The sequence below is a fragment of the Labrus bergylta genome, chromosome 19, assembly GCF_963930695.1.
Source record: "Labrus bergylta chromosome 19, fLabBer1.1, whole genome shotgun sequence".
NCBI lineage: Eukaryota > Metazoa > Chordata > Actinopteri > Labriformes > Labridae > Labrus > Labrus bergylta.
The window spans coordinates 6,488,226-6,510,920 of record NC_089213.1 but is presented as its reverse complement, the minus strand read 5'-3'; the positions used below and the strand labels follow the sequence as shown (position 1 = coordinate 6,510,920).

At 45.1% G+C, this 22,695-nt stretch overlaps 2 protein-coding genes across 4 annotated transcripts; one reads left to right on the top strand and one right to left on the bottom strand.

Annotated features, from left to right (window-relative positions):
* Positions 1-280: 280 nt before the first annotated feature.
* Positions 281-14,602, top strand: bag6l (BCL2 associated athanogene 6, like). Of its 3 annotated transcripts, XR_002278386.3 has the most exons (26): positions 281-674; positions 1,653-1,739; positions 2,049-2,166; positions 2,698-2,927; positions 3,042-3,113; positions 3,205-3,327; positions 3,669-3,853; positions 4,058-4,187; positions 4,435-4,638; positions 4,970-5,192; positions 5,494-5,556; positions 5,698-5,978; positions 6,085-6,163; positions 6,352-6,614; positions 7,169-7,412; positions 8,169-8,338; positions 8,814-8,867; positions 9,365-9,467; positions 9,618-9,742; positions 10,378-10,512; positions 10,649-10,705; positions 10,912-11,058; positions 11,153-11,260; positions 11,929-12,075; positions 12,290-12,695; positions 13,878-14,602. XR_002278386.3 is itself a non-coding variant. In XM_020646671.3 (25 exons), the coding sequence occupies exons 2-25, from the start codon at positions 1,659-1,661 to the stop codon at positions 12,386-12,388; spliced, it is 3,441 nt and encodes a 1,146-aa protein (XP_020502327.2). In that variant the 5' UTR covers positions 281-674; positions 1,653-1,658; the 3' UTR covers positions 12,389-13,180. The 3 variants fall into 3 exon arrangements, 2 of the variants coding, with proteins under 2 accessions (XP_020502327.2, XP_020502329.2); XM_020646671.3 differs by lacking the exon at positions 13,878-14,602 and having other exon boundaries at positions 12,290-13,180; XM_020646673.3 differs by lacking the exon at positions 13,878-14,602 and having other exon boundaries at positions 11,929-12,113; positions 12,290-13,180.
* Positions 13,845-18,735, bottom strand: c19h6orf136 (chromosome 19 C6orf136 homolog). The gene is made up of 6 exons (XM_029279855.2): positions 18,595-18,735; positions 17,716-18,378; positions 17,029-17,117; positions 16,737-16,937; positions 16,567-16,636; positions 13,845-15,730 (listed from the first exon to the last, which is right to left on the bottom strand). Exons 1-6 carry the CDS (start codon positions 18,691-18,693, stop codon positions 15,587-15,589), a joined length of 1,266 nt encoding a protein of 421 aa, XP_029135688.1. The 5' UTR covers positions 18,694-18,735; the 3' UTR covers positions 13,845-15,586.
* Positions 18,736-22,695: the final 3,960 nt, after the last annotated feature.

Genomic DNA, 22,695 nt, shown 5'->3' with positions numbered 1-22,695 from the left:
CACACACATAAACACACACTCACACACACTCACACACACAGTCATAATCTGAGGTGTGTCTTGGAAAAAACGCACAACCCACTGCAACAAGCCACAGTTCACAAAGCGCTCAGTGTGTGAGAGCACAAACATGTTGAGCTAATAATAATATAGACAGATTCTACCCCCTACCTTTTTTTGGGACTATAGCTACCAATATAATTCAGACGAGGCTAGTAATAACAAAAAATAGTATTAATGTTGTTCATAGAATTTAAATGTTCTTATTTGTCCTGTATATTATTCTTTTTTAATCAAAATAATACATTAAAATTAACTTTATAAGAGTTTTCACACAAAAGCGCTCAGGCACGAAACGCACGTATGTCGTGACGTCACGCGGGGGCCTGTCTGTGACGTCGCGTTTGGGTAAATCAAAGCTAGTTGCGAAGCTAGCGGTCGCGCTCATTCATTTAAACAAGAGTTTCCGTTAAATCAAACCGGCCGGGGTTGTGGGGTGACCCGTGGGCACGCGTGGACCTCTATCCGGATCCACACCGACCGTGTAGGAACGATCTAACCCGGGATAGATCTGATAATTTAGCTCTGTTAGCCTCCCGGTACCTGGGATCAGCTAACTCAGCTGGCTAACAAGCTAACAACAACAACATTGGTGTGACGCTGTCAGTTAGCAGGTCAGTTAGCCTTTTTACTCTTAACACATTAATCTGTTTAAATGCGGTTAAATGTTACTGACATTATGACGCAGCTGTAGCTCTGCTCCTGTTGACTGTATTAAATATATAATATATAATATATAATATATATATATTATATATTATATAAACGCTCAAACAGTTTAACATGTTAACTGTGACACCGGTGTATCGGTGTAACGAGTGACCGTGCTTACTGATGACTTTCCGCCGAATGCGTCGTTTTAACAACAGCTGTTGAGGACGTAAAGTGTTCCAATGAATGCATCTTTCTTCCATCATTCATCATAACGTCAAACACTCTTCAGACCTGTGTTTGATTAAGAACTGAACAACGACAACAACAACAACAACAAGCTGTTTGTTACCAAGACAACCACAGACGCGTTGACTGACAGTCGCCACTTAACACGGTCACTGGTTAATCCGAAACACCTGAAATTTCACTTCGACACATCGCACGTTAAATTCAAACACGCAGTGACAACAAAACTATACGACTTGGGGCACCAGTGTGGGGTAATGAATTGTTTATAAATTAACAGAAATTGCAGGTGAACTCCTGCACAATGTCTCAGTTCATCACTGAAAGGTTGTTAATATGTTTTAGGATTTTAGACAGTGTGGAAGAGTTTGTCTGCAGTGGATTTATCCATCTCCTACTCACATGTCTAATGATACAGATTAGATTTGCATGATGCAGTGTTCAACAACACTGTTTTATATTACAATAAATACAGAAGGAAGAGTGCATATTAGTTATAACTCCCAACTATACCCAGTTTTTTTAACCATCATGATTGTTAATAACTAAAAGCAGGTTTCTTTCTCCATTAAATTGGCACCAATTAATCTGAGGGTAGCCGATAGCTGGCTAAAGCTTTAAATAAAAAAAAATGTCTTCTTTGTCGTCGTTGTGTTTTTCAGAATAATCTTTCCTGAATGTTTCACGTACAGGTGAACATGGCGGAGTCCAGCGGGCTGATCGAGGTCACGGTGAAGACTCTGGACTCTCAGAGCCGGAGCTACAGAGTGTCAGGAGAGGTAACATTAAGCTGCTCTGTTTCTACTTTCCTACCCCGCTGGTTCTTCCTTTCAACTTCAAGCTGAATGTGTCTGCGGTTGTCATAGTCTAGATTTGAATTTGAATGTGAAGGTATGCTCAACGGAAGTGTCTCTAATGGAAAAACGAAACAGATTTTCTAGGCCAGAACACTTTCCGTTTTCAACAGCTGTCGCCACTACTTCACAGCTGGACGTCACCGGTTAACAGGGTCACAAGTTAAACCGGGTCAGTGGTATGTGTGTGTGTGTGTGTGCGTGTGAGTTAGTGAAAGGTGTGTTTTTCTCCAGCTCACAGTGAAGCAGTTTAAGGAGCACATAGCTGCATCAGTGGAGATCCCTGTGGACAAACAGAGGCTCATCTATCAGGGCCGAGTGCTGCAGGATGAACGCACGCTCACCGAGTACAGTGAGTAACACACAAACACACAACAACAACAATAATTCACACAGCGTAATGTTGTCAAAATGTGAGATGCATAGATACTTTTTGATACCACGTGTTTTAAAACATTTTAATCGTTGTTTTGTTTTGATGATTGAGTCGACAGCCAAGTGTCTCATACTGTGAGCAGAGTGTCTCCTCTCGAGTCGTGAGCCAAGTGTCGTACACAAACATGCTCTGTTGAAGTGCTGGCTTCTCTGACAACAATGCAGCAGCCAGTATGTCCTCCTTCTAACTTTAGATTCTGCTCCTGAATGCTCTGGATTTGTTTGGACCAGAGAAGGTAGGCGGTTTTAAGGCACCCCTCACACGGCCGTTTTGGACGCCCCTCGGTTTGCCAGATATGACACCAGTTATCAGGTCAACAGGTGTTGCAGCGATGGAAGCGGGCAAGAGAAGTGGTTCAGATAGAAGTGATTGTACCCGACCTAAAAAGCCTCTGCATGTTTCTAATCAGATTTCCTATTTTCACTCTCTGTTTGTGTTTCCGCCAAGATGTTGACGGGAAGGTGATCCACCTGGTGGAGCGGGCCCCCCCTCAGGCATCCATGACCGGTTCAGGGGGGGCAGGTGTTTCCTCCGGGGGAGAAGAGGGTGGAGTCAGCATGAGCAGCCACGCCTCCACCTCCTCGCAGCATGCACCACATGACCGCAACGGCAACAGCTACGTCATGCTGGGGACTTTCAACCTGCCCGTTAACATCATGGACCCCCAGCAGCTACAGGTGAGGTGCAGGAGATGGAGGGGGGGTGTGTGTGTGTGTGTGTGTGTGTGTGTGTGTGTGTGTGTTTGATACTCCATAAACTGCAGTATGTGTTTGTGTGTTTGTCTGCGTCAGATGTCGATGCAGCAGATGATGTCAGGAGTCGGTGAAGCTGGAAGGAACACCCGAGTCAGCAGCAGCTCCGGGGTACCAGATCAGAACTCACTCTACCTCTGTCAACCCTTCACACTGAGTCTAACTGTGCAGCTGACTGAAGTGTGTGTGTGTGTCTCTTCAGAGTAACGGCTCAGTGGACGTGCAGATTAACGTGGACCCGGCGGTGCAGAGTGAGTCCAGGATGAGGCTGCAGCTGGCTGAGAACCTGCTGAGAGATGCCTGCTCCCTGATCCACAGGCTGGAGGTAAACACATACACACACATACACACACAAACTGCACGTTGTGTGCTTTGCTGAACATGATGGAAATAATCACGCAGGAAGACAGTTTCAACCTTATCCCTCTGGGAGACCCTCAAAAAACAGACTGCGCCTTACATTCCAGATTTTAAGACACATACATACTGATGATGTTCCAACACTTCATGACTCAGCAGGTCAGAGATAATCTGCAGAGCAAGTTATAGTTCTGAGGAAATATTTACATGGATTATGATACTCCTGAGTTTTAATTCATTAAGTTTGCTCCATTAATGGCACTACATTTCCCATCATGCTTTGACCGATGCATTCGTGTGTCGTAGGGAGTTTCCAGTGATTCACAGCCAGACGTCCCTCTGTCCTCTTCCTCACCGCCTCCATCCTCCTCCTCTTCCTCTCCTGATGGAGGAGCTGCAGCCGCTCAGCCCACGGACACCAGCTCTGCTCCTTCCTCCTCCACCTCCACGCAGACTGAGGGAGCGGCAGGCAGCAGCAGCAGGGGGTCCAGGTCAGTCAGCATGTGGACTAGGACTGTCACAAAACCAGAATTCTACACTTAGATATGAATCTAGAAATAATCAAACTTTATCAATGCACAGCAACTAAAACAAAAGCCCTATGTGTCAAATGTTGGGTGTGTGTGTATGTGTGTGTGTGTGTGTTTGTGTGCATGTGTGTGTGTGTGTGTGTGTGTGTGTGTGTGTTTCCTCAGCCACCCGAGCCCTGCAGAGTTTGTGGAGGTGCTGTCAGAGGTGAGGAGGGTGGAGGAGCGGTTACGGCCCTTCATAGAGAGAACGCACTCCATCCTGGGAGCAGCAACATCTGCAGACTACAACAACAACGTAAGCACACACACACACACACACAAGCACACACACCAGCACACACACACACACGTATGTAAACAGACACATGTGGAGCTGATGAAAACATAAACACAAAGTTAAATCATTTTATGTTAAACTAGTCATAGATCTCTCGGGCTAAATCCAAAAAAACCCTCTTTCCATCACCGATATTCCTCGTAAACACTTAAGTCAGACGTCTTCTTCGCACGTTCTCTTCATGTGTTTGTGTGTTCACGTTCAGACTCAGGAGAGGGAGGAGGATCAGCGCGTGCTCAACCTGGTTGCCGATGCCCTGCGTCTCCTTGGCAACACCTTGGTCGTCCTGGGCGACCTGCGCTGCAACCTGGCGAGCTCTCCTCCTCGCCACCTGTACGTGATCCGACCGATCACCCACTACTCCCCGCCGGTGCTGGTCCAGACCGGTCTACCTCACGTCCCCCTCCCAGTATGTCCACAGCGGTTTATTTTTTATTTTTTTTTATCGAAGTGAAGGGATAATGACATGATTTATTTTCAACCTATTCAATCTGAGACACACACACAATTTATCACAGGAAGAGCAGTGGTTTCCTAGGTAACGGTTAATGGAGATCTGGATACATGATGGTTCACTGATTGATTCCTGAATTTATTCTAAAAGGTTGATTTCACTCATGGATGTGAAGTCTCTCCCCTCACAGAAACAGACAGAATGACATCATCCATACGATTTGATGACATCTCACACAGATGATGTTTCCGATCATGCGATTTGTCACTCCGTCTCTCTGCAACAGATTAATTTGGGTACGACCGTCACCATGACGTCCAATGGCAGACAGGCAGCTGAGGGGCCACCTTCCCACGCTGCCGGCCAATCGGATCAGCAGGCTGCGGGCCAGGCCGCGCCTCCTTCGTCTAATGTGACCAATCCTCAAGCAGGAGCTGGAGGACCCCGAGTGATCCGGATCACCCACCAGACCATGGAGCCTGTGGTGATGATGCAGATGAACATCGACGGTACGCTGGGTTAGAATTGACGAGGGAATTTATACTTCTGGGTACTTCAGCTCTCTGACACACACACACACACACACACACACACACACACACACACACACACACACACAACGGAGTCGGAGGAGGACAGGTGGATGTAGCCCAAACATTTTTACATGCAGCGGAGTTTAAGATTTTGATTAAGCATCAGACGATATAATGTGTGTGTGTTCTGTGTGTTGTGTGTGCGTGTGCGTGTGCGTGTGCGTGTGCGTGTGCGTGTGCTTGTGCGTGTGTGTGTGTGTGTGTGTGTGTGTAACAGGTGAGTCAGCTGCTTCCTCTCAGGCTGCAGGTCAGACTCATGCTGCAGGTACAGCACAGACAGGTGAGTCCTGCTGTTAGACATTTATTCACACACTACATTAATTGTACACACACTCATACACACAGCAGTTTCAAGGACACACACACCCCTCACTGACTCCTGCCCCCCCCCCCCCCCCCCCCCCCCCACATTCTCCCTCAGGTCTCCCACCTGAGTTCATGCAGGCCATCGTGCATCAGATCTCCCAGCAGGCAGCTGTCATGGCTGCTGCAGCCTCGGGGGGAGCCCCCCAACAGGTCACACCTGGATCAGCACCCAGCACTGAGGGCATCAACCCGTCACAGCTCCCCCACCCAGCCCAGGCCAGGGTGGTCATCACCAGACCCTCCTTCTCCCCCCGTGTCCCCCCACCTGTTGGGACCAGAGGAGCCACAATCAACCTGAGAGCCACAGTGCCCCCTGCTGGCCTGCAGCACGGACAGGTATTTCCCTCTCTCTCTCCTGCCGCTGTGATTAAAGAACACAGACTTGTAAAAAAGTGTTGTTAGCACGTTAGCTCGGTGTTAACGTGTCCCTCCTCTGCTGCAGGCTCCTCCTCTTCCTCCCTCCTCCCTCACTCAGATGATCAGTGGTCTGGTGGGACAGCTGCTGACTCCGGGTCACACAGGTCGGTGTTCACTCTCTTGGTGCTTGCACACATGAACCAAACTCCTGAAGGGCTCGATCACACAGAGCGGCGTCGCTAGAAAAGCGTCACTCTGGTACCCTGTGGTTGTTAGGTGCTCTTTCTGCTGCTGTTTAAAAAACTAACTATTGCTATATTAATTATTCTACTAATAAACTGTTCTTTGACAGGTGACCACATGCCCTCCTCCTCTGACTCCTCCACGTCTCCTAACACCTCCTCTCAGACCTCCACACACACCACCAGCACCACCTCCACCGCGCAGCCAGCGGAGGCCTCTGCTGAGGGGAACCTGGCCCAGCTCCTGGGTTCTCTGCTGGGGGGGTCGGCAGGAGGAGGAGGCGGGGTCCCAGGGTCAGGACAGGCCCCCTCCATCACTGTGACTCTGCCAGGGGGACCGGGCTTCTTCCAGGGTCTGTTGGACTACAACCAGGTGAGTCTAGGTGGAGAAAAGTGGGTGGAGTCATGATGAGTGTGTACTGACAGTAAACGTCACATAAATGGAGTATTTTTGTTCGGCTTTTTTAACAACGATAAGATAAGATAATACTTTAATGATCCCCAGAGGGGGAATTTAGGCGTTGCTGCAAAGGAAGTCAAAATACTTTTCTGTTATTTACAGACAGTGAACCGTTTCCCTGCAGCTTTGGATGATTGTAAACAAGAAGTAATCCAATATTTGATGCCTTGAAATTTTATTTTTTGTTGCCATAATATCAAAACAGCTATAGATATTGTTTTACTAGAATCATACTGAAGTTTAAAATTCTGATATTGTAAACCTGATCAGAACCTTTACTGCTACTTTGAGACCAGTTTGACAGACTGTTATCACACTGTGTGAGACAATCCTGAAATAATTTGTTCACAGCAAACTGAGAGAAAATCAAACTGATCTGTAGTGAAGCTGTGAGTGACTGTGAATAACTCTGCACATAGAGGAGCACTTCATATTTATATGCCGTCTCATTCTTTTTTTCCTTCCAGCCATCTGTCAGTACTCCCGGACCCCCGCCCCCTTCTCAGTCTGTTGGCCCCGACCCCACTCAGCCTGCCAGCGGTTCAGAGTCTCTGAGCCCCGAGCTGTTCACGGGCATCGTGCAGGGCGTCCTGTCCACCATGATGAGCTCTCTGGGAGCTCAGCAGGGGAGCGGAGAGAGCATCGCCCAGTTCATCCAGAGACTGTCCCAGACCAGCAACCTGTTCACCCCGGGCTCCGGGGACGCCGTGGGTGAGTCACGACGACGTTACCTCTAATGTGTACCTTTCCTACTTAGAAGAGACCAAGTGACGACCTCCAGTGTTGAGAAAAGACAAACTGCAGTTCCTCTAGTGTCCACTTGAGGCTGTCTCTAAAAGTTAATCAATCCCCACAGAGCCTCGAGTTGAAGAGTCCAACTTTACAGCAGACATGTTTACAGCCAGATACAGCTTTATTTCTCCCTTATTTATATACAGCTCACCTGTTTAAATGATGTTAAGGCTTAGAGTTACATCTGCATAATTAGAGGCACGGCTGAACTGACTCACAGGTGGGTGCGTTGTAGCTGTTTGTCAGGAGGCTTCAGTCGGGCGACTCCTGTACAATTTCAGGCTGATGTAGACCCGATTTTTGAGTCTTACAACTAATGTTGACGTTGGAACGAATTCCAGCTTGATCATCGTTTTTAGATGTGCGGCGTAGACGACGACTAATCCCGGCCCGATCAGCTGTTTCCGAACAGTCAGATTATTTTCTTACATGTTTGAAATCTTGGACACGCTCGCACAGTCAGAGCAGAGCCTTGATTCAATTACCCAACTGGACTTTGGACAAACAGAATCTGGACTTTTTTTTCACTGATTGTGCCTGCACAAACTGACAGGCAGTGTCCTAAATGAATGCGGCAAACAGCAAACGGGGGCGACCACACGTCCATGTTGTGGAGTAGACTCTAAACTGTCTTTGTTAGTGCTGATGTTCTGTGTGTGTGTTTGTGTTCCTCAGGGTTCTTCGGGGACTTGCTGTCTCTGGTGTGTCAGAGGTTCTCCATGGTGGACATGGTTCTGCTGCTGCACGGGAACGCTCAGCCTCTGACCCGCATCCAACCCGAGCTCAGAGACTTCTTCACCGAGCACTACCTGCAGGGCCGAGAGCCCACGCAGAGCAACATTAATGTAGGGATACACACGCACAGAAGCGACACAGAAGTTAACGTCTCTGTCTACTGGTACTCAGGGTTTTAAACAGCTGTCATGTCCTCTGTGAGGATTTTCAGAGGGGTCGTTCTTAGACAATCTGTTTCGTCTTCTGCCACTCATTCAGTTACATTTCTGCTCTACAATTTACAAACTGAGCCTGAAAATAATTATTTGCCAGGCGTTCTTTCTGTGTGTCACTCTGAAGGACTGGGTTGTAAAAACCTTATCGTCTCTTTCATATAGTCTCGACGATAGCCCCATTTTCAGACCGCGGCAACGAAGCGCCGCCATCATTACAGCTTAAGACATTCTTTATGATTCTGCAATGCCGTACGGTGTCCAAGTCTGTGAATTGTTTCCTATTGTGAGATCCTCTGATGTGTTGTTGATGGTGATGTGTTTGATCAGCTAATTATTCTCTCTCTCTCTCTCTCTCTCTCTCTCTGTTCAGGCAGCAGCCGAGGAGCTCATTAACGGCCTGGAGGAATACATCACTGACAGCTTTGTAAGACTCACACAACACATACACAACAATAGAGTCCATCTGATGCACATATGCATCTGTTTGTTTACGTGTGTGTCTCTGTATCAGGGCTTTCACACCTGCAAAAAATTTTCACCCAGACTTCATCAGGAGAATTCACCTAAAGCGAGTGGGAGGGGGTTTTGATCAGCATGTTCTTCTCCACTCTTTAGTTCAGATTGAGATTCTGTTCAACTACACGTAGCATTGATAGAAAGACAAATATTCTCATTATAGCGTCGTATAGCGGACTCTGTTGCTTCCTCTGCTACTTCGCTACGTCCTTCTTTTTACGTCATGTCTTACCTCAGGATACCCCCCGCCCCCCTTCCTGTCCGTCAGGGAGAGTCTGTGAGGTGCATGTGTGAACAACCAGTTCAGGAGGATTTTGAGGAGCAGACCTCCTGAAATTATCTAGAAATTTTCAGGAGTTCATATGTTTAACATCTGTGTGTGTGTGTGTGTTTGTGTGTGTTTAGTCCTCAGTTACAGTCAGAGAGGGGGTGGACATCGTGCAGACCAACCTGTCGTTCCTCAGACTGAAGTTCACTCAGATGGCGTCTCACATCCTGCACTGCTCAGGTGAGAACAGGTAGAAAGGAGGGTGTTACCTCTTATTGATCATCCTCTGTTTAATATCAGTGTTTGATATTTCTCTTCAGCCTGGAGACAGTATGTGGTTTACACGCTGGTTAACCCCTTCAGTCTCTCCTTGTCTCTGTCTTCCTACAGATCACACGTTCGGGCCCCGCCTCCTGCTGCTGTGCACTCAGGGTCTGTTTGAGTGTTTGGCTCTGAACCTGTTCTGCCTGAGAGGAGAGCAGAGAGCGCTGACTGCTGTCATCAACCACCGCATCGTCAGTATAAAACATATATATATATATGCACACAGCGTTGCAATGCCCTGCTGAAACCGGTTTACCACCCACCACCAGGGCTGCCATTTTTCAATAAAACTACTTAGAACGACCCCCCCCCCCCTGCAACTTATGATTAAGGACCGACCTATTTTGTTTATATTTTTGCCAGAAACACAGGTCTATTAATTTCATCAAGATCAAGTGCAACTCTCTTTACATTTACAATTTTTACCTGCAGACGAGAAAACCCGTTCAGAGCTCACAGACGTTCCTGATACAGAAATATTTGCGAGCCAGCGTGGAGAGTTTCGGGTTTGTAGTGACCCTGAGTCTTTACACCGAAGGAAGGAAGAGAGAGGAATCTTGCTTCCGTTTTTGACACAGCATTACTGTCTTCGTTTACTGAGGTAAAGAGTGCATGCAATGGTTTAGAAGTCACACTAAGAGCGCCCTCTGCTGGATCAAACTGATAGGCCGTATGAATTCAAACAGCTCATTACAGTTCGAATGTGAACTTTCTTCTACAGGCTCCAATGAATGTTTGAAATTGGAATAAGAATTGACGCCTTCCCCACCACTAGAGAATATGTGTGTGTTTACTACCTGTACTGTGTGTTCATGTGTTTCTGTAGAGGAGGATGTCTGCAGAGGTGAATCCCAGTTTGGTGAACTGGCTCACCAGTATGATGTCTATGAGGCTTCATGTGATTCTGGATCACAACCCGGTCACTGAGGACCAGATCCAGCACTACGTGATCTACACACAGGTGATCACCAGGCTCTTGAATCACTGAACACTGACTGGTTAATAAATACAGTATCGTGTATCATTATAATTTTGAGCTCCAGATCTAAATATCGAAGCGCTGTGGAACAAAACAAAACCTTCTCTGTGTGTTTCAGGTGAACCAGAGGACTGAGGCGGAGGTGGGCCCCCCCTCACAGAGTCTGAATGTGGAGGTGAGTCTGACTCTGAGAACCTTCTGAATCTTTCTCTCAGTTCGTCTGGGATTTATCGTCACAAGGTCCAAACCAACAACATATTCATGAAGGGAACTTTTAAAATGTAAACTTGTTTGATTTGAAAAGTGCAGCAACAGTCCAGGTAGGAGTCTACAGGTAAGGTAACTCACATCCACCCCCCCCCCCCCCCCACACTTTCACAGATGGAGGAGAGTATGTCCCCCTCAGAGGAGGGAGGAGAGAGAGAAGCGCTTTCATCAGACCCTCAGTGTCATGAAGCGGCCGTCCCAGCCCAGGAGGGGGAGGAGGAGAGGGAGGTGGTGGAGACATGGGCAGCAGCGGTCCCACCTGTAAGAGATACACACATATACACACACACACTCTGTTTTTCTGTGACGCCGGTCGCATGACTGAAAGGTAACAGTGCGATCCTGTGTTTGTCAGGAGTGGGTTCCCATCATCAGACATGACATGCTGTCTCAGAGGAAGATCAAAGCCCAGCCCCCCCTCTCTGACGCCTACCTGCATGGCATGCCAGCCAAGAGGAGGAAGGTGAGAGTCAAACGCACACACTCGCACACACAGAAACTGAGTCCTGACTAATGAGAGAACATCAGATAGTTTAAGTTGATGTTTATTATTACACATACATACCAGTGTGTGTTCAGCTGTAATGCTCCATGTGCTGCAGACGGTGCTGAGACGATTGTAAACGATGGAGTCAAAGCGCCCTCTGCAGGAAAAACTATGCTAAGACATAATTTATGAATTACCTTATGCACACTTTACAAGTCAGCTCCACTTGATAGCTAAGGGGGGCTGTGGGTCGTCTCTCAATTGGAAAGTCGGGGGATTGTCCTTTAGCAAGACACTTAACCCCAAATTGCCCCCACTGCTTCGTCGGCGGCGTTTGAATGTGAATGGATGGGATTAGTTACTTCTGATGGAATCTTTACTCAGCAGCCTCTGCCATCAGTGTGTGAATGTGTAGGAGTGACCTGCGGTGTAAAAGCGGTTTGAGGAGTCAGAAGACGAGAAAAGATTTATACAAGCTCAAGTCCATTTACTATCTACAATAAGATAAAGCTGTTGGGTTACAGACAGGTTAACAGTTTCCCCCTGCTCACAGTCTTTGTGCTAAGCTAGGCTAACTACATGTACATGAGTACATGACATGTTCCTTTCATGCAGAGCAGTCAGTGGTGTGTTTGTGTCCTCAGACGAGTCAGAGTGACGGCCCTCAGCTGTCTCTGTCGGACGCTGTGAGCCGAGCTGCTCGAGCTGCCGGAGCGCTTCCTGTCACCCCCCCGCACAGCCTGCAGGGGGAGCTGGAGAGCCCTGAGCTGCAGGAAGAGTACACCCAACAGGTGAAGTTCTCTGACACTGATGCAGAGATCACATGAAGGCAAATAAAACACATTTGGACTTTAACATAAAATATACACAGACTTGATATAAAGATGCACCTTTCCTCTTGGATTTCACTGAGTCTTTCTCTCTCTCTCTCTCTCTCTCTCTCTCTCTCTCTCTCTCTCTCTCTCTCTCTCTCTCTCTCTCTCTCTCTCTCTCTCTCCCCTGCAGGTGAGGAGTGACATTAGTGAGCGAGTTAGAGATGATCCGGACTACAACTCCCAGAGGTTCCCGAACACACAAAGAGCTTTCTCTATCGAGGACTCGTAGTCCTCCACACACCTGATCCGCAGACCTGACGCACAGAGAAACAAGTCCAAGATCTGAACTCTACTAATAATCCCAACCTGCAGACTGCGGACCCCTCTGGATCATCCCTCGGCTCCTAGACTCTGACGACGGTCTCTGTGATGATTCAGAGAAATAATCTCTGAGAATAAAAAAGCAGCAGCAGAGGAGGATAAATTGAATCTGAGGGTCTGATCCTCAGCCGGCCTGAAGAAGTCTGATCCTCCTCAGATCCAGAATCGTCAGAGGACCAGGTCCACAGGACTGAAGCAGGCCCAGTCACAAAACTGTGAGAATAAAATATATTAAATCATCGGAGAATAAAAAAACAGATCATCGAGTCGTAACAAAACCAGAACAAATGTTGTAAATAAGTCTCAAAACATTGAGAATCAACGTTAAGAAAAGTCATTTTACTGTGACGGTAAATTTATGTTGCACTTAAAAAAGCTGCTAGTAAATCCTTAATCTGAGCTATATCGTAATATTATTAATTATAATGTTTCATTTAGAATAATGTCATGAAGACAAACGTTCTTATTGTACAGAGTGAAAAACCAAACTGTATAAAAAAAGGTTGTAGGAATAAAAACGTGAGAGTCGCCTTAGCTTATGTCATATAATTGATATAATTGTGTAATATAATACGTAAATATAATTACTGTATAGTTACATAACAGGGTTAAATTATTATGTGAAGATACAATGTTAAACTTTCTTTGAGTGTTGTTCCTATTAGAATAAAGTTATTCTGTGAACATCAGAAAAGATGAATTCATCTTCTGTGTGTTTCTTTATATCGTTATTTACAAAGACGACATCAGAGCCTGAAGCTGCCAAGACTCCTGTTCCATGACAGAAAGTTAAAGGTCACATATTCTCCTCTTCAACAAGTTAAAATAAGTCTTAGAGCTCCCAAAAACGTGTGATCCACTCTGATCATGTCTATAAACCCCTCTATTTCAGCCCTGCTCAGAACAGGCTGTTTCTGTGTCTGTAGCTTTAAATATGTAAATGAGCTGTGTCTGACCACGCCCCCTCTCTGGAAGGGTTTGGGTGGCTCCGGCTTTCTCGCTCCATGTCCTATTGTTTACGGTGAAAAGGCAGACTCAGAGGGCAGAACAAACACCTAGCTGTGGGAGTGTCACCCACCTGGGGGAGGGGTTACTGCCCTTTGTGATGTCATGAAGGGAAAATCTCCAAACAGCCTGTTTGAGCACACATTTTCTGAAAAGTGGAGCAGACAAAAAACAGAGAGGATGGACTTTTCTCATCATTGGGGGGTTTGTAGACAGACTAGAGACACATTAGAGTTAGAGAAACATGGTGAAGTGGATTTTATAGAATATGTGACCTTTAAAGTTTTTGTTGAAGTTCGGAGAAGAGAGAGATGTGGCAGTTGCTCCTTCATCAAATGATCAATTACTCAAACACCAAAGATAGTTAATTATATGTTTATTTATTCACACAGGTGAGATATTGCAGCTCTACATGTGGAGATGAAGCCACACTGATTGGTACAGGATGATGACGACACACACACACACACACGGCTCTGATGTGTGACCATAGACTGTTTATACAAACGGACAGCGTGCCTCGGCCTCCTCCTGGTAAGCAGGATGAAGCCAGAATATCCCAGAGACCCGGAAAGTTCAGGGACTCTCGCCGTTTCTGCTGATAATCTGGTGCACACTGTGGCGCAGACGCGGCAATTGTGAACAGGCCGGTCACTCACAGGTTTTTGACCGTTTCAGAGAATCAAATAACGTCTCAGAGAAATATGACTTGAACACAAAACAGCGTGGTAACTATCATTCAAAAAACATTATCTGGAGTGCATTTTGATCTAGTATTTGATTCAGGTCTTATTTGTGAACGTGGAGGAGCCGGGGTTTATCTACTGCAGCCAATCAGCAGGCTTCACTCCCAGGCGGCTGTCCCTCCGTCCATCTGAATAGACAGTCTACATGTGTGACAGGTACGGCATGCTTATTGCTCTGTTTGAAGGAGAACTACACATTAAGAAGCCTCAGTATGTACAGCTGCTCATCCGGGATAAATTAAAGGTTCATGTATGTTCAGGCAAACAGGACGTCATGTCAGGTTCAGGTGATCAGGTACAGTCTGAGGATCATCACACTGCGGAGGCTGTGAATATCTGTACAGTTTGTGTGGATTAAATACTAAAGAGTCGTCTGTTGCTGCTCCTCTGATGATTCTTCAATCTGTAGATACTAAAACTAAAACTAAAAGGCTTTAATGCATTCATTCATTTCCTTCATTGTGTTTGTCTCATTATGAAATGTTGTCAAATTTTACAGTAAGCATTTTTTTTTCCCATGTCGTCAGGTCATTTGATGCAAGGTTCATCCTGATCCGGACTCTCAGAATCAAAAATCTGAAGGAGTTTAACGTCCTTTAAAGGAGCAATCTGTAACTCTGACCCCTAGTGTTTAAAAGTGTGATTCAACAGATCTATTCTTTTTGAAAATGATCACAGAGACAGAAAATTAAACGGTCCAACCTTTCATATTCTACATGTTGATTATTAGAATGAGTTTAGTGGAGACCTGTGTGAACGTGAAAGAAGGTGCTGAACAGTGAAGGTTAAAGGAACAGTCCGCTTGAACTCCAGCAAACAACTTATCTCAGCGACATGATGGGTGTATTCGAGTTTCTAGTTTCCTGCAGTGATGAAGAGGTAAGTGTTTTTTTAATGTCAGTAAAAGTGACCGACCGGATTCTGTTTAACACTCAGACGTGAGATCATCTTAGACCTGACAGGGTAATGGGTTTATTTTGTTCTTGAAAGAGACATGTGATCTGACTGTTTATGTTGTTAGCTTGTTTAACAGTTAGCTGCGCGTAGCAGAAACATCATGTGAATCCTCAGCAGACATTAGCACGTTAGCATGAGAGAGTCTGAGGTTGAAGTCTGACGTTCTGCTGACAGATCAACGCCTCTTGTTTAACAGATATTTAAAGACGTCTTTCTCATCAGTCTGTTCCTCAGACTCTGTGTTCACACTCTTTATATTTTTTAATCTTTAACCACCGACAGTCGCTCTGTGAAGGGTGACAGCATGACCACATGTTAGCACACACAGCTCCATGATAGCGTGTTCCTGTGTTTGATGATGAATGAGTCACATGACCTGACAACTGTCCTGTCCCGGGTCAATCTCTGCTCTGTCTCACAGAGGACAGCAGGGGGGGCAGAAGGTTCAGAGCAGGGCGGTGCTCCTGGATACCCAGAGCCACCAGAGCTCCCGCCAGGAGAGACCTGACCCTGGGCAGGACGGGGGGCCGAGCTGGCATCACCTGCAGAGAGAGAGAGTAAAACAACGTTAAGTATGTAAATATATTAATCAGAGGCGGTGCTTTAACCACTGAATGATACAATATCACGCATGCAAAGGTCGAGTAGCAAAACCATCAAAGTCACTCCGATGACCTGGACCGGTCTTTATCTTCTGGTGTCATCAGAGGATCTGATCTGCAGAACATCTCATCATCTCATGAGGATTCATAGAAACGTAGTTACATCTGTAACTTTTGTTGTTGTTTTGTTTTTTATCCTTCCTGACCACCAGAGGCGAAGCTTTAAGCACTCTGGGAAGAGGACCACACCCGGTGAATTGGGAGACGGTACCCTCACTAAATAGTCCTTGGCACAAATGACCTTCAGGGAAACCTCTCTCAAGGTTGCCCAAAACGTGGAGACACCTCTCGTTTAATAGCACCTCCCTCCACACGACCATGTTGATAACATTCTCAATCTGAGGACCACCAAGACACACAAACGGTCAGTCCTATCTCAGTATACTGAATGTTCTGTCAACCTGTTGTCTCCTTCACCTGATGGGGGGGTTAAACTACACTGGCTCTATCACCTGATAGAGATCTGACCTTGACACAACTTCCAGCAGAGATGCATTATTTGGCCACAAGGTGCCCGACCAGAGTAAATCCTGAGTTTTCTGTAATAGAATTATCATCTGTATTGTCTTACAGCAACAGACTTCTTCTTCATCAGAGGTTTAGGGGCGACAGCGGAGCTCTATTGGGACACGCTCTGTGTAAGAAGAAAGGCTGAGAGCTCCAGTTACACCCAAAACATCACGACAGACACTGTGAAGGTGAACAGGTGAACTTACCTTTTCCACTTTGTGACAGTGAATGAGTCCGTCCTGTCCGATGTAGAACGTAGAGAACGCATCAAATGACCTACAACAGATTACACATGGTTTGCTTATTTTATAAACCACTGTGATAAAAACTACTTCAGTGTCTTTTAAACAAATGCTTTTATTCATCAGAGCGTTACCTGTACAGGTGAGACTTGTCTTTCCGGTAGAAGCAGAACAGCAGAGAGTAGACTGGGAGGCCTCTGATCCTCCAGCGGGCCTTGATGGTCCCGTCCTCCATGTGCTTCGTTAGCTTCAGCACCTCCAGCCGACCGTCGGCATAGTAACACAGAGAGAGGAAACGCCACAAGGACAGGATCAGCTGGTACAACACCCGGCCTCTTTAACAGACACAGAGATAGTGACGTCATACACGTGACCATGGGGGTTACGGGGGAGGGGTTAATGTGTTGAGGTGTGAGCAGGGCTCACCTGGTCTTGGTGTTGAGGAGGCCGTTGATGAACTCCAGGTCTTTGGAGTACATGCTGTAGTCGTGAGTCTTCATGAAGAAACTGGGGAGCTGAAATAAACAAAAAACAGTAAAGCTCAAGGTCAGGAGGTCGTGGCTCAAAGTTAATACATACAAAATATATAATTAATTTTTCCCATGTTCTCCTGTGACACTGGTGTTTGATCAATGAGGTCATGTTGTAATGACAGCTCACTACACTTAGATTGAACACTTGGAGTCCCCCGTGCAGGCACATCCTGTCTTAAGACAATGCAGAAAAACTAGTCAATGTGTTTGTTACTTTTCGGTTGGATTATAGTAATTATCTTTTATCAGGCTGCCCAAATAAGTCTCTAAAAAGACTCTTCGTCTGGTTCAAAATGCTGCAGCACATGAACCGACTAAAACTGGGAAAGAGATCACATTAGTCCGGCGTTAGCTTTCTGCGCTGACTCCCTATAAAATCTAGAATATAATTTAAAATCTTTCTTCTCACTTCTTAATGGTCAGACTTCATGTCTCAAATATCTCATAGTGCTGTTATACCACTTTAGAACATAACACTCTTAAAATACAGGCCTGTTTGTTGTATCTACAGTCCCCAAAAGTAGTATGGGAGGTAGGCACTGCACAGTGTAACTTCTGCAGAAACAGAGTGTGTTCTTACCTCTATCCTCAGCCGTTCATACATCAGAGCCAGTTTCTCCTCCTCTTCACTGTCTCTTGCACTTTTCACCTCCCCCTCTGCTCTCTCTGCATGGCTACACAGATAGGTAGGGAGCATCAGAGGCAGCTCCACAGGTTTATAAAGTCCAATATCCTGTGTAGACCCCAGGCTGATGCCAGGTCCCGGCTCTGCTCCCGACTCTGTAACCGTCTCTTTACCCGGGCAGTGAAAACAATAAAACTGGGATCCGTACATGAACGGAGCGGGACACCTCTCTGCTTCAAACAGACTTCTGAAACATCCATGTTCTCTCTTCAGAACATCAGCACTGTTCCTCCTGAAGCTGTCCACGCTGATGTCGTCCTCTCTGCAGCCGTCCACAGTGGTCAGGGGGAAGGAGAACTCAGAGGACCTGTTGTGACGGGGTAGAGGGATCTCCAGCAGGCCGTCCAGTTCCCCCTGTCTGACCAACACACACACACTGAGAGGCTCCTCCCAGTGCTCCTCCCAGTAACCCCCCCTCTGAGGCTGGCTGGCATGGTGGAACGGGTGGGACAGCAGCGGCTGCCTATTGTTCTGGTACCTCAGGCTGTTGGGGGGTGACAGGGCCCATGATGCACCGCTCAGGGGGCGACTCTGACAGATCCATTGCCAGTCTGTCGTCTGTGGGAAACCATATGAACTCAGTCAAATTACACTATCAATGAATACTACAGCAGTCTGACATCTATCAACTATTTTATTATGGAGAGAATAGAAGATAATTATCAAGTTCAAGTTCTTCTTGCCAAATCAGAAGCAGGTCACAACGGTATTAAATATGTTCAAGTAAAAATCCTACACTTCTCTGTGTCCTGATAATGGGCGAGAGGAAGTTACCTGGCTCAGACTCCAGCTGTGTCTGTTGATGGGTTGCCGTCTGCCTTGGCTGCGGACACAACCCACCCAGAAGGCCACGCCCCCTCTGCTCACAGCCATTCACCACAGGGGCTGAGCTAACCCCAGTCACCAGCTGACCATCACCTGCAGCACCCACAGGAGGACACGGCAGAACAGCACAGAGAGTCTACTCAGGACGTACAACTCTGGATGACCGTCAGATGCAGCCGCAAGACCTCGACACACCTGAAAACCACAATGAGGAGGATAGAAGTGATTGTACCCGACCTAAAAAGCCTCTGCATGTTTCTAATAAGCTCCACGAGCAGAAACGTGCTCAAACTAGGATCAATATTGGAGATGCTTTTGAATTTCTGATCGTATCAGACACTGTTTGGACTTTTAAAATGTATGTAAACATCTTAGTCCGACCTACATCGAACCAAAATCGGACCAAAATCGGACATCTCATAATCGGAAAAGAACACCTAGATAAGTCGTTCATAGTCGGCAAACTAACGGCATGTAAACTCAGCCATCATATAGTAATCAGATTTCGCGTTCTAAGCATGCTCAAGAATTTCTGCCGGGGCTTTCACCCGGAAGTGGAAGGAGACAACGTAATAAATAGTGGTGTTGTTGCCGGAAACGGCGTCCTTCTGCTGTTATCGCCTCAGCCAAAAGATCCGTTGTTCTTCTAATATGCATTATTAGAATGTAAATAAAGCACGAATGCAGCTTTCTACAATGTTTTGAATTTGGACTGCAGTACCTGTTTTAAACTCTAGGCGCCAGAGTCATACTGCTCCTTTAAGAAGCAAACAACAAACACTGGATTGTTTGATTATAAATCAAATATTTTTGTTTATGTTGGTGAGTGAGACACTGAATTTGGATTTTTTTAAAAACTCAACAGCTAAACACAGACATTTGATCTGTAGTCTATGTAAAATAATATTGTGTAGCTCTAAATGGAGAACATAGTTTTGCTGTCATACTGTCAGAGCCTGAACGTCGTGCCTTCTTAAAGAAATACTAAGTCAGTCTGCAGCTGAACATTGATAGATTTCTCTCCGACGGTTTCTTCCAGCAGCACATGACCTGCAGCCGACCACACGTTTATAATCAGAGAGTCCATGCAGACAGCTGACTCTGAATTAACAGACTGACTACACACAGTCAGACTTATATAACTGATATACACACACCTTTACAGTGTGTGCATACCTGAACAGTGTAATACAAAGCAAGTTGTAACAGATGCTTCTTTAAAGATGTCTGAGGATAATGTTTTGTAACTTGTGAATGGCATCAACGTAGAATGACAGTTTAACCCTTACAGTGAGCGTTCATCTATAAAGGTTGTCAACCTGATACTTTTGGATACTGCCTGTTTTAAACTGATCTACAGATCTTCAGTTATATTTGTAACAAACGCAGGGTATTAAGATTCACAGGTCAGAAAATACTCACCTTTCAAGTCTTACTGGCGTCTCATAAAATTGCAATTACAAGTATGTCTCTCACATCGCTGTGAACAGGTGGACAAAGAAAATACTCAACAATTAGCCTTGAATGTCTGTGTCATAATAAGTAAGGTGTGTTAGGGAAGAATGAGCCAGGCAAACTACTGCACAATGTCTAAACCGCAATAAAAACATTGGCAACGTTTCAATTCCCGTAAACTGTCTAATAAACGAGAAATGACCCAAAAGCATGACGCCTGGGACTTTTATTTTTGTTGCCGTGGTAACAAAGCAAGTTCAGGAATCTTCTCGAAGCTGGAAAATCCGAGCAAATCGAAACAATAACATCAAAATATATAAATATATACTGATAATAAACTAGTTTTTTTATGCCAGGGAGGAATGAATGATAAGGTTGAGAATACAGAAGGCCTTATATGACAATAGTTGGAATGTTTGTTTCAATATAATTACACTAACCTCTTTATTTATCTAAATAGCTTCAATATTTTGTAAAATAAAACATTATATAAGATTAATTTAAAGCAACTGCAATTTAAGATGACCGATATTTGATTAACTGACAAATAATTTGCGACATTAACCTATTTTTTTTTTCTTTTCTTTTTTGCACAAATCAGAATCATGAAGCTGAATGTATCTTCCTTTAAACGTTGACATTTCCCTACATGCTACGTAAGCTAGCGCCTTCTGCCGTCTGTTTTCAATGATAATGACTGCTAGCATGCTAGGCTCACCGAGTGGAAGCTAACAGTAGCCTCCCGGCTTGACAAACGTCCCTGCAAGCTGACGTTACCTTAAAATGAAAAAAAACCGCTGAGTCACTGTAGCTGCGGGTTTCTTTAACTCGTGTTCACCTCACAGGTAACCAGGTGGTTAACACAATGATAACGAGCAGGTAAACAGTACTTGGATAACTTACACAAATGTCATTCCAGTCTGTGTGTGTCCTTGCCGGGCTAAACACGCCTCACGCAGACCGTGCTAATGCTGCCTTCACCGCGGTGGGACTTTTCGGTACTGCCTCTATGAACCGCAGACAGAGTGATAAAATGCAGAGAAACCTGGAAATATGTATAATCATAATCAGTATAAAAAGAGATCGGTTTATTGTACGTTACCGTGGAGAGATCAAGTAGTCTTTGTAGTCAAAAACAGACGCGTAAACACTCATCTGATGGATTATTCTAGACTCTTCTCTGATTGAATAAAGCTTTATTTATCGTCTCATGTTCATGTTTGCTTGATTCGGTGCCTAATTGTTTTTTTTTAATTGTGGTTTTTTTTTTGTTATTCTTGTTGTCAGGTATGTTTTTAAAGAGATCTTAAGGGTGTTCTGAGAGGTTATTTTTAGTCGTTTTAGCTCTAGCTCTGTTAAAATAAATTAAATTCGCTTATAAAAAACACATGGATAGGCCGGATCTTTGTAATATAGCAATAAGTAAGGTCTTTTACCTGCTTTTTATAACATAACAATGAGTAAGGTCTTTTACCTGCTTTTTATAACATAACAATGAGTAAGGTCGTTTACCTGCTTTTTATAACATAACAATGAGTAAGGTCTTTTACCTGCTTTTTATAACATAACAATGAGTAAGGTCTTTTACCTGCTTTTTATAACATAACAATGAGTAAGGTCTTTTACCTGCTTTTTGGAAAGTGTCTCGAGATAACACTTGTTATGAGTTGACTCTATACAAATAAAAATTGATTGATTGATTGATTAATTGATTGATTGACATTGAACACACATGTTGCACCAAAACACCAAGTCCTTTGTAATCCATGTGTAAATGTGCTTGGCAATAAATACCGGTTCTGATTCTGAACTGAAAAGTTTTTATCCAAACTAAGACAACAACTGGGCTTTCTGTTTGGAAACAAATCTTGGGTCCTTTTATTCACCAGGAAAATAATTACAGAAGCAGTTTTCCTTTCTGTCCTTGATTATGGATATGTTATTTACAAACGCACAGACAGCATAGGCTGCTCCTACTCTAAAAACGTTTGTGTCAGTCTGTGTTTGTGTGTGTTTGTTCGTCTGCTTCTGTGTGTGTGTGTGTGTGTGTGTGTGTGTGTGTGTGTGTGTGTGTGTGTGTGCGTGTGCGCCAATCTGTGTTTGTTCGTCTGCTTCTGTGTGTGTGTGTGTGTGTCCTTGATATGTGTGTCTGTGTGTCAGTCTGTGTGTGTCTGTGTTTGTTCGTCTGCTTCTGTGTGTGTGTGTGTGTGTGTGTCCTTGATATGTGTGTCTGTGTGTCAGTCTGTGTGTGTCTGTGTTTGTTCGTCTGCTTCTGTGTGTGTGTGTGTGTGTGTGTCCTTGATATGTGTGTCTGTGTGTCAGTCTGTGTGTGTGTGTGTGTGTGTGTGTGTGTCTCCTTGATGTGTGTGTGTGTGTCCTTGATACGTGTGTCTGTGTGTCAGTCTGTGTGTGTATGTGTTTGTTTGTTTGTGTGTGTATCTGTGTTTTGTGTGTTTTTGTGTGTGTCTGTGTGTCAGTCTGTGTGTGTCTGTGTTTGTTTGTGTGTGTGTGTCTATGTTTGTGTGTTTTTGTGTGTGTGTGTGTGGTTTATTTGTATCTTTTCTATTGCAGTCTGAACCTCAGCATCATTTCAAA

What these genes read in the sequence shown, in the direction of transcription:
- c19h6orf136 (XM_029279855.2), bottom strand. Translation starts at nt 18,693, where the DNA reads ATGGCTGTGAGCAGAGGGGGCGTGGCCTTCTGGGTGGGTTGTGTCCGC. An exon ending in ACAGCTGGAGTCTGAGCCAG is followed by an intron (nt 18,379 to 18,594) that starts GTAACTTCCTCT and finishes GGTTTCCCACAG; the next exon opens with ACGACAGACTGGCAATGGAT. An exon ending in ACTGTCACAAAGTGGAAAAG is followed by an intron (nt 15,731 to 16,566) that starts GTAAGTTCACCT and finishes CTCTCTCTGCAG; the next exon opens with GTGATGCCAGCTCGGCCCCC.
- bag6l (XM_020646671.3), top strand. Translation starts at nt 1,659, where the DNA reads ATGGCGGAGTCCAGCGGGCTGATCGAGGTCACGGTGAAGACTCTGGAC. An exon ending in GCTACAGAGTGTCAGGAGAG is followed by an intron (nt 1,740 to 2,048) that starts GTAACATTAAGC and finishes GTTTTTCTCCAG; the next exon opens with CTCACAGTGAAGCAGTTTAA. An exon ending in AGCAGCAGCAGGGGGTCCAG is followed by an intron (nt 3,854 to 4,057) that starts GTCAGTCAGCAT and finishes GTGTTTCCTCAG; the next exon opens with CCACCCGAGCCCTGCAGAGT.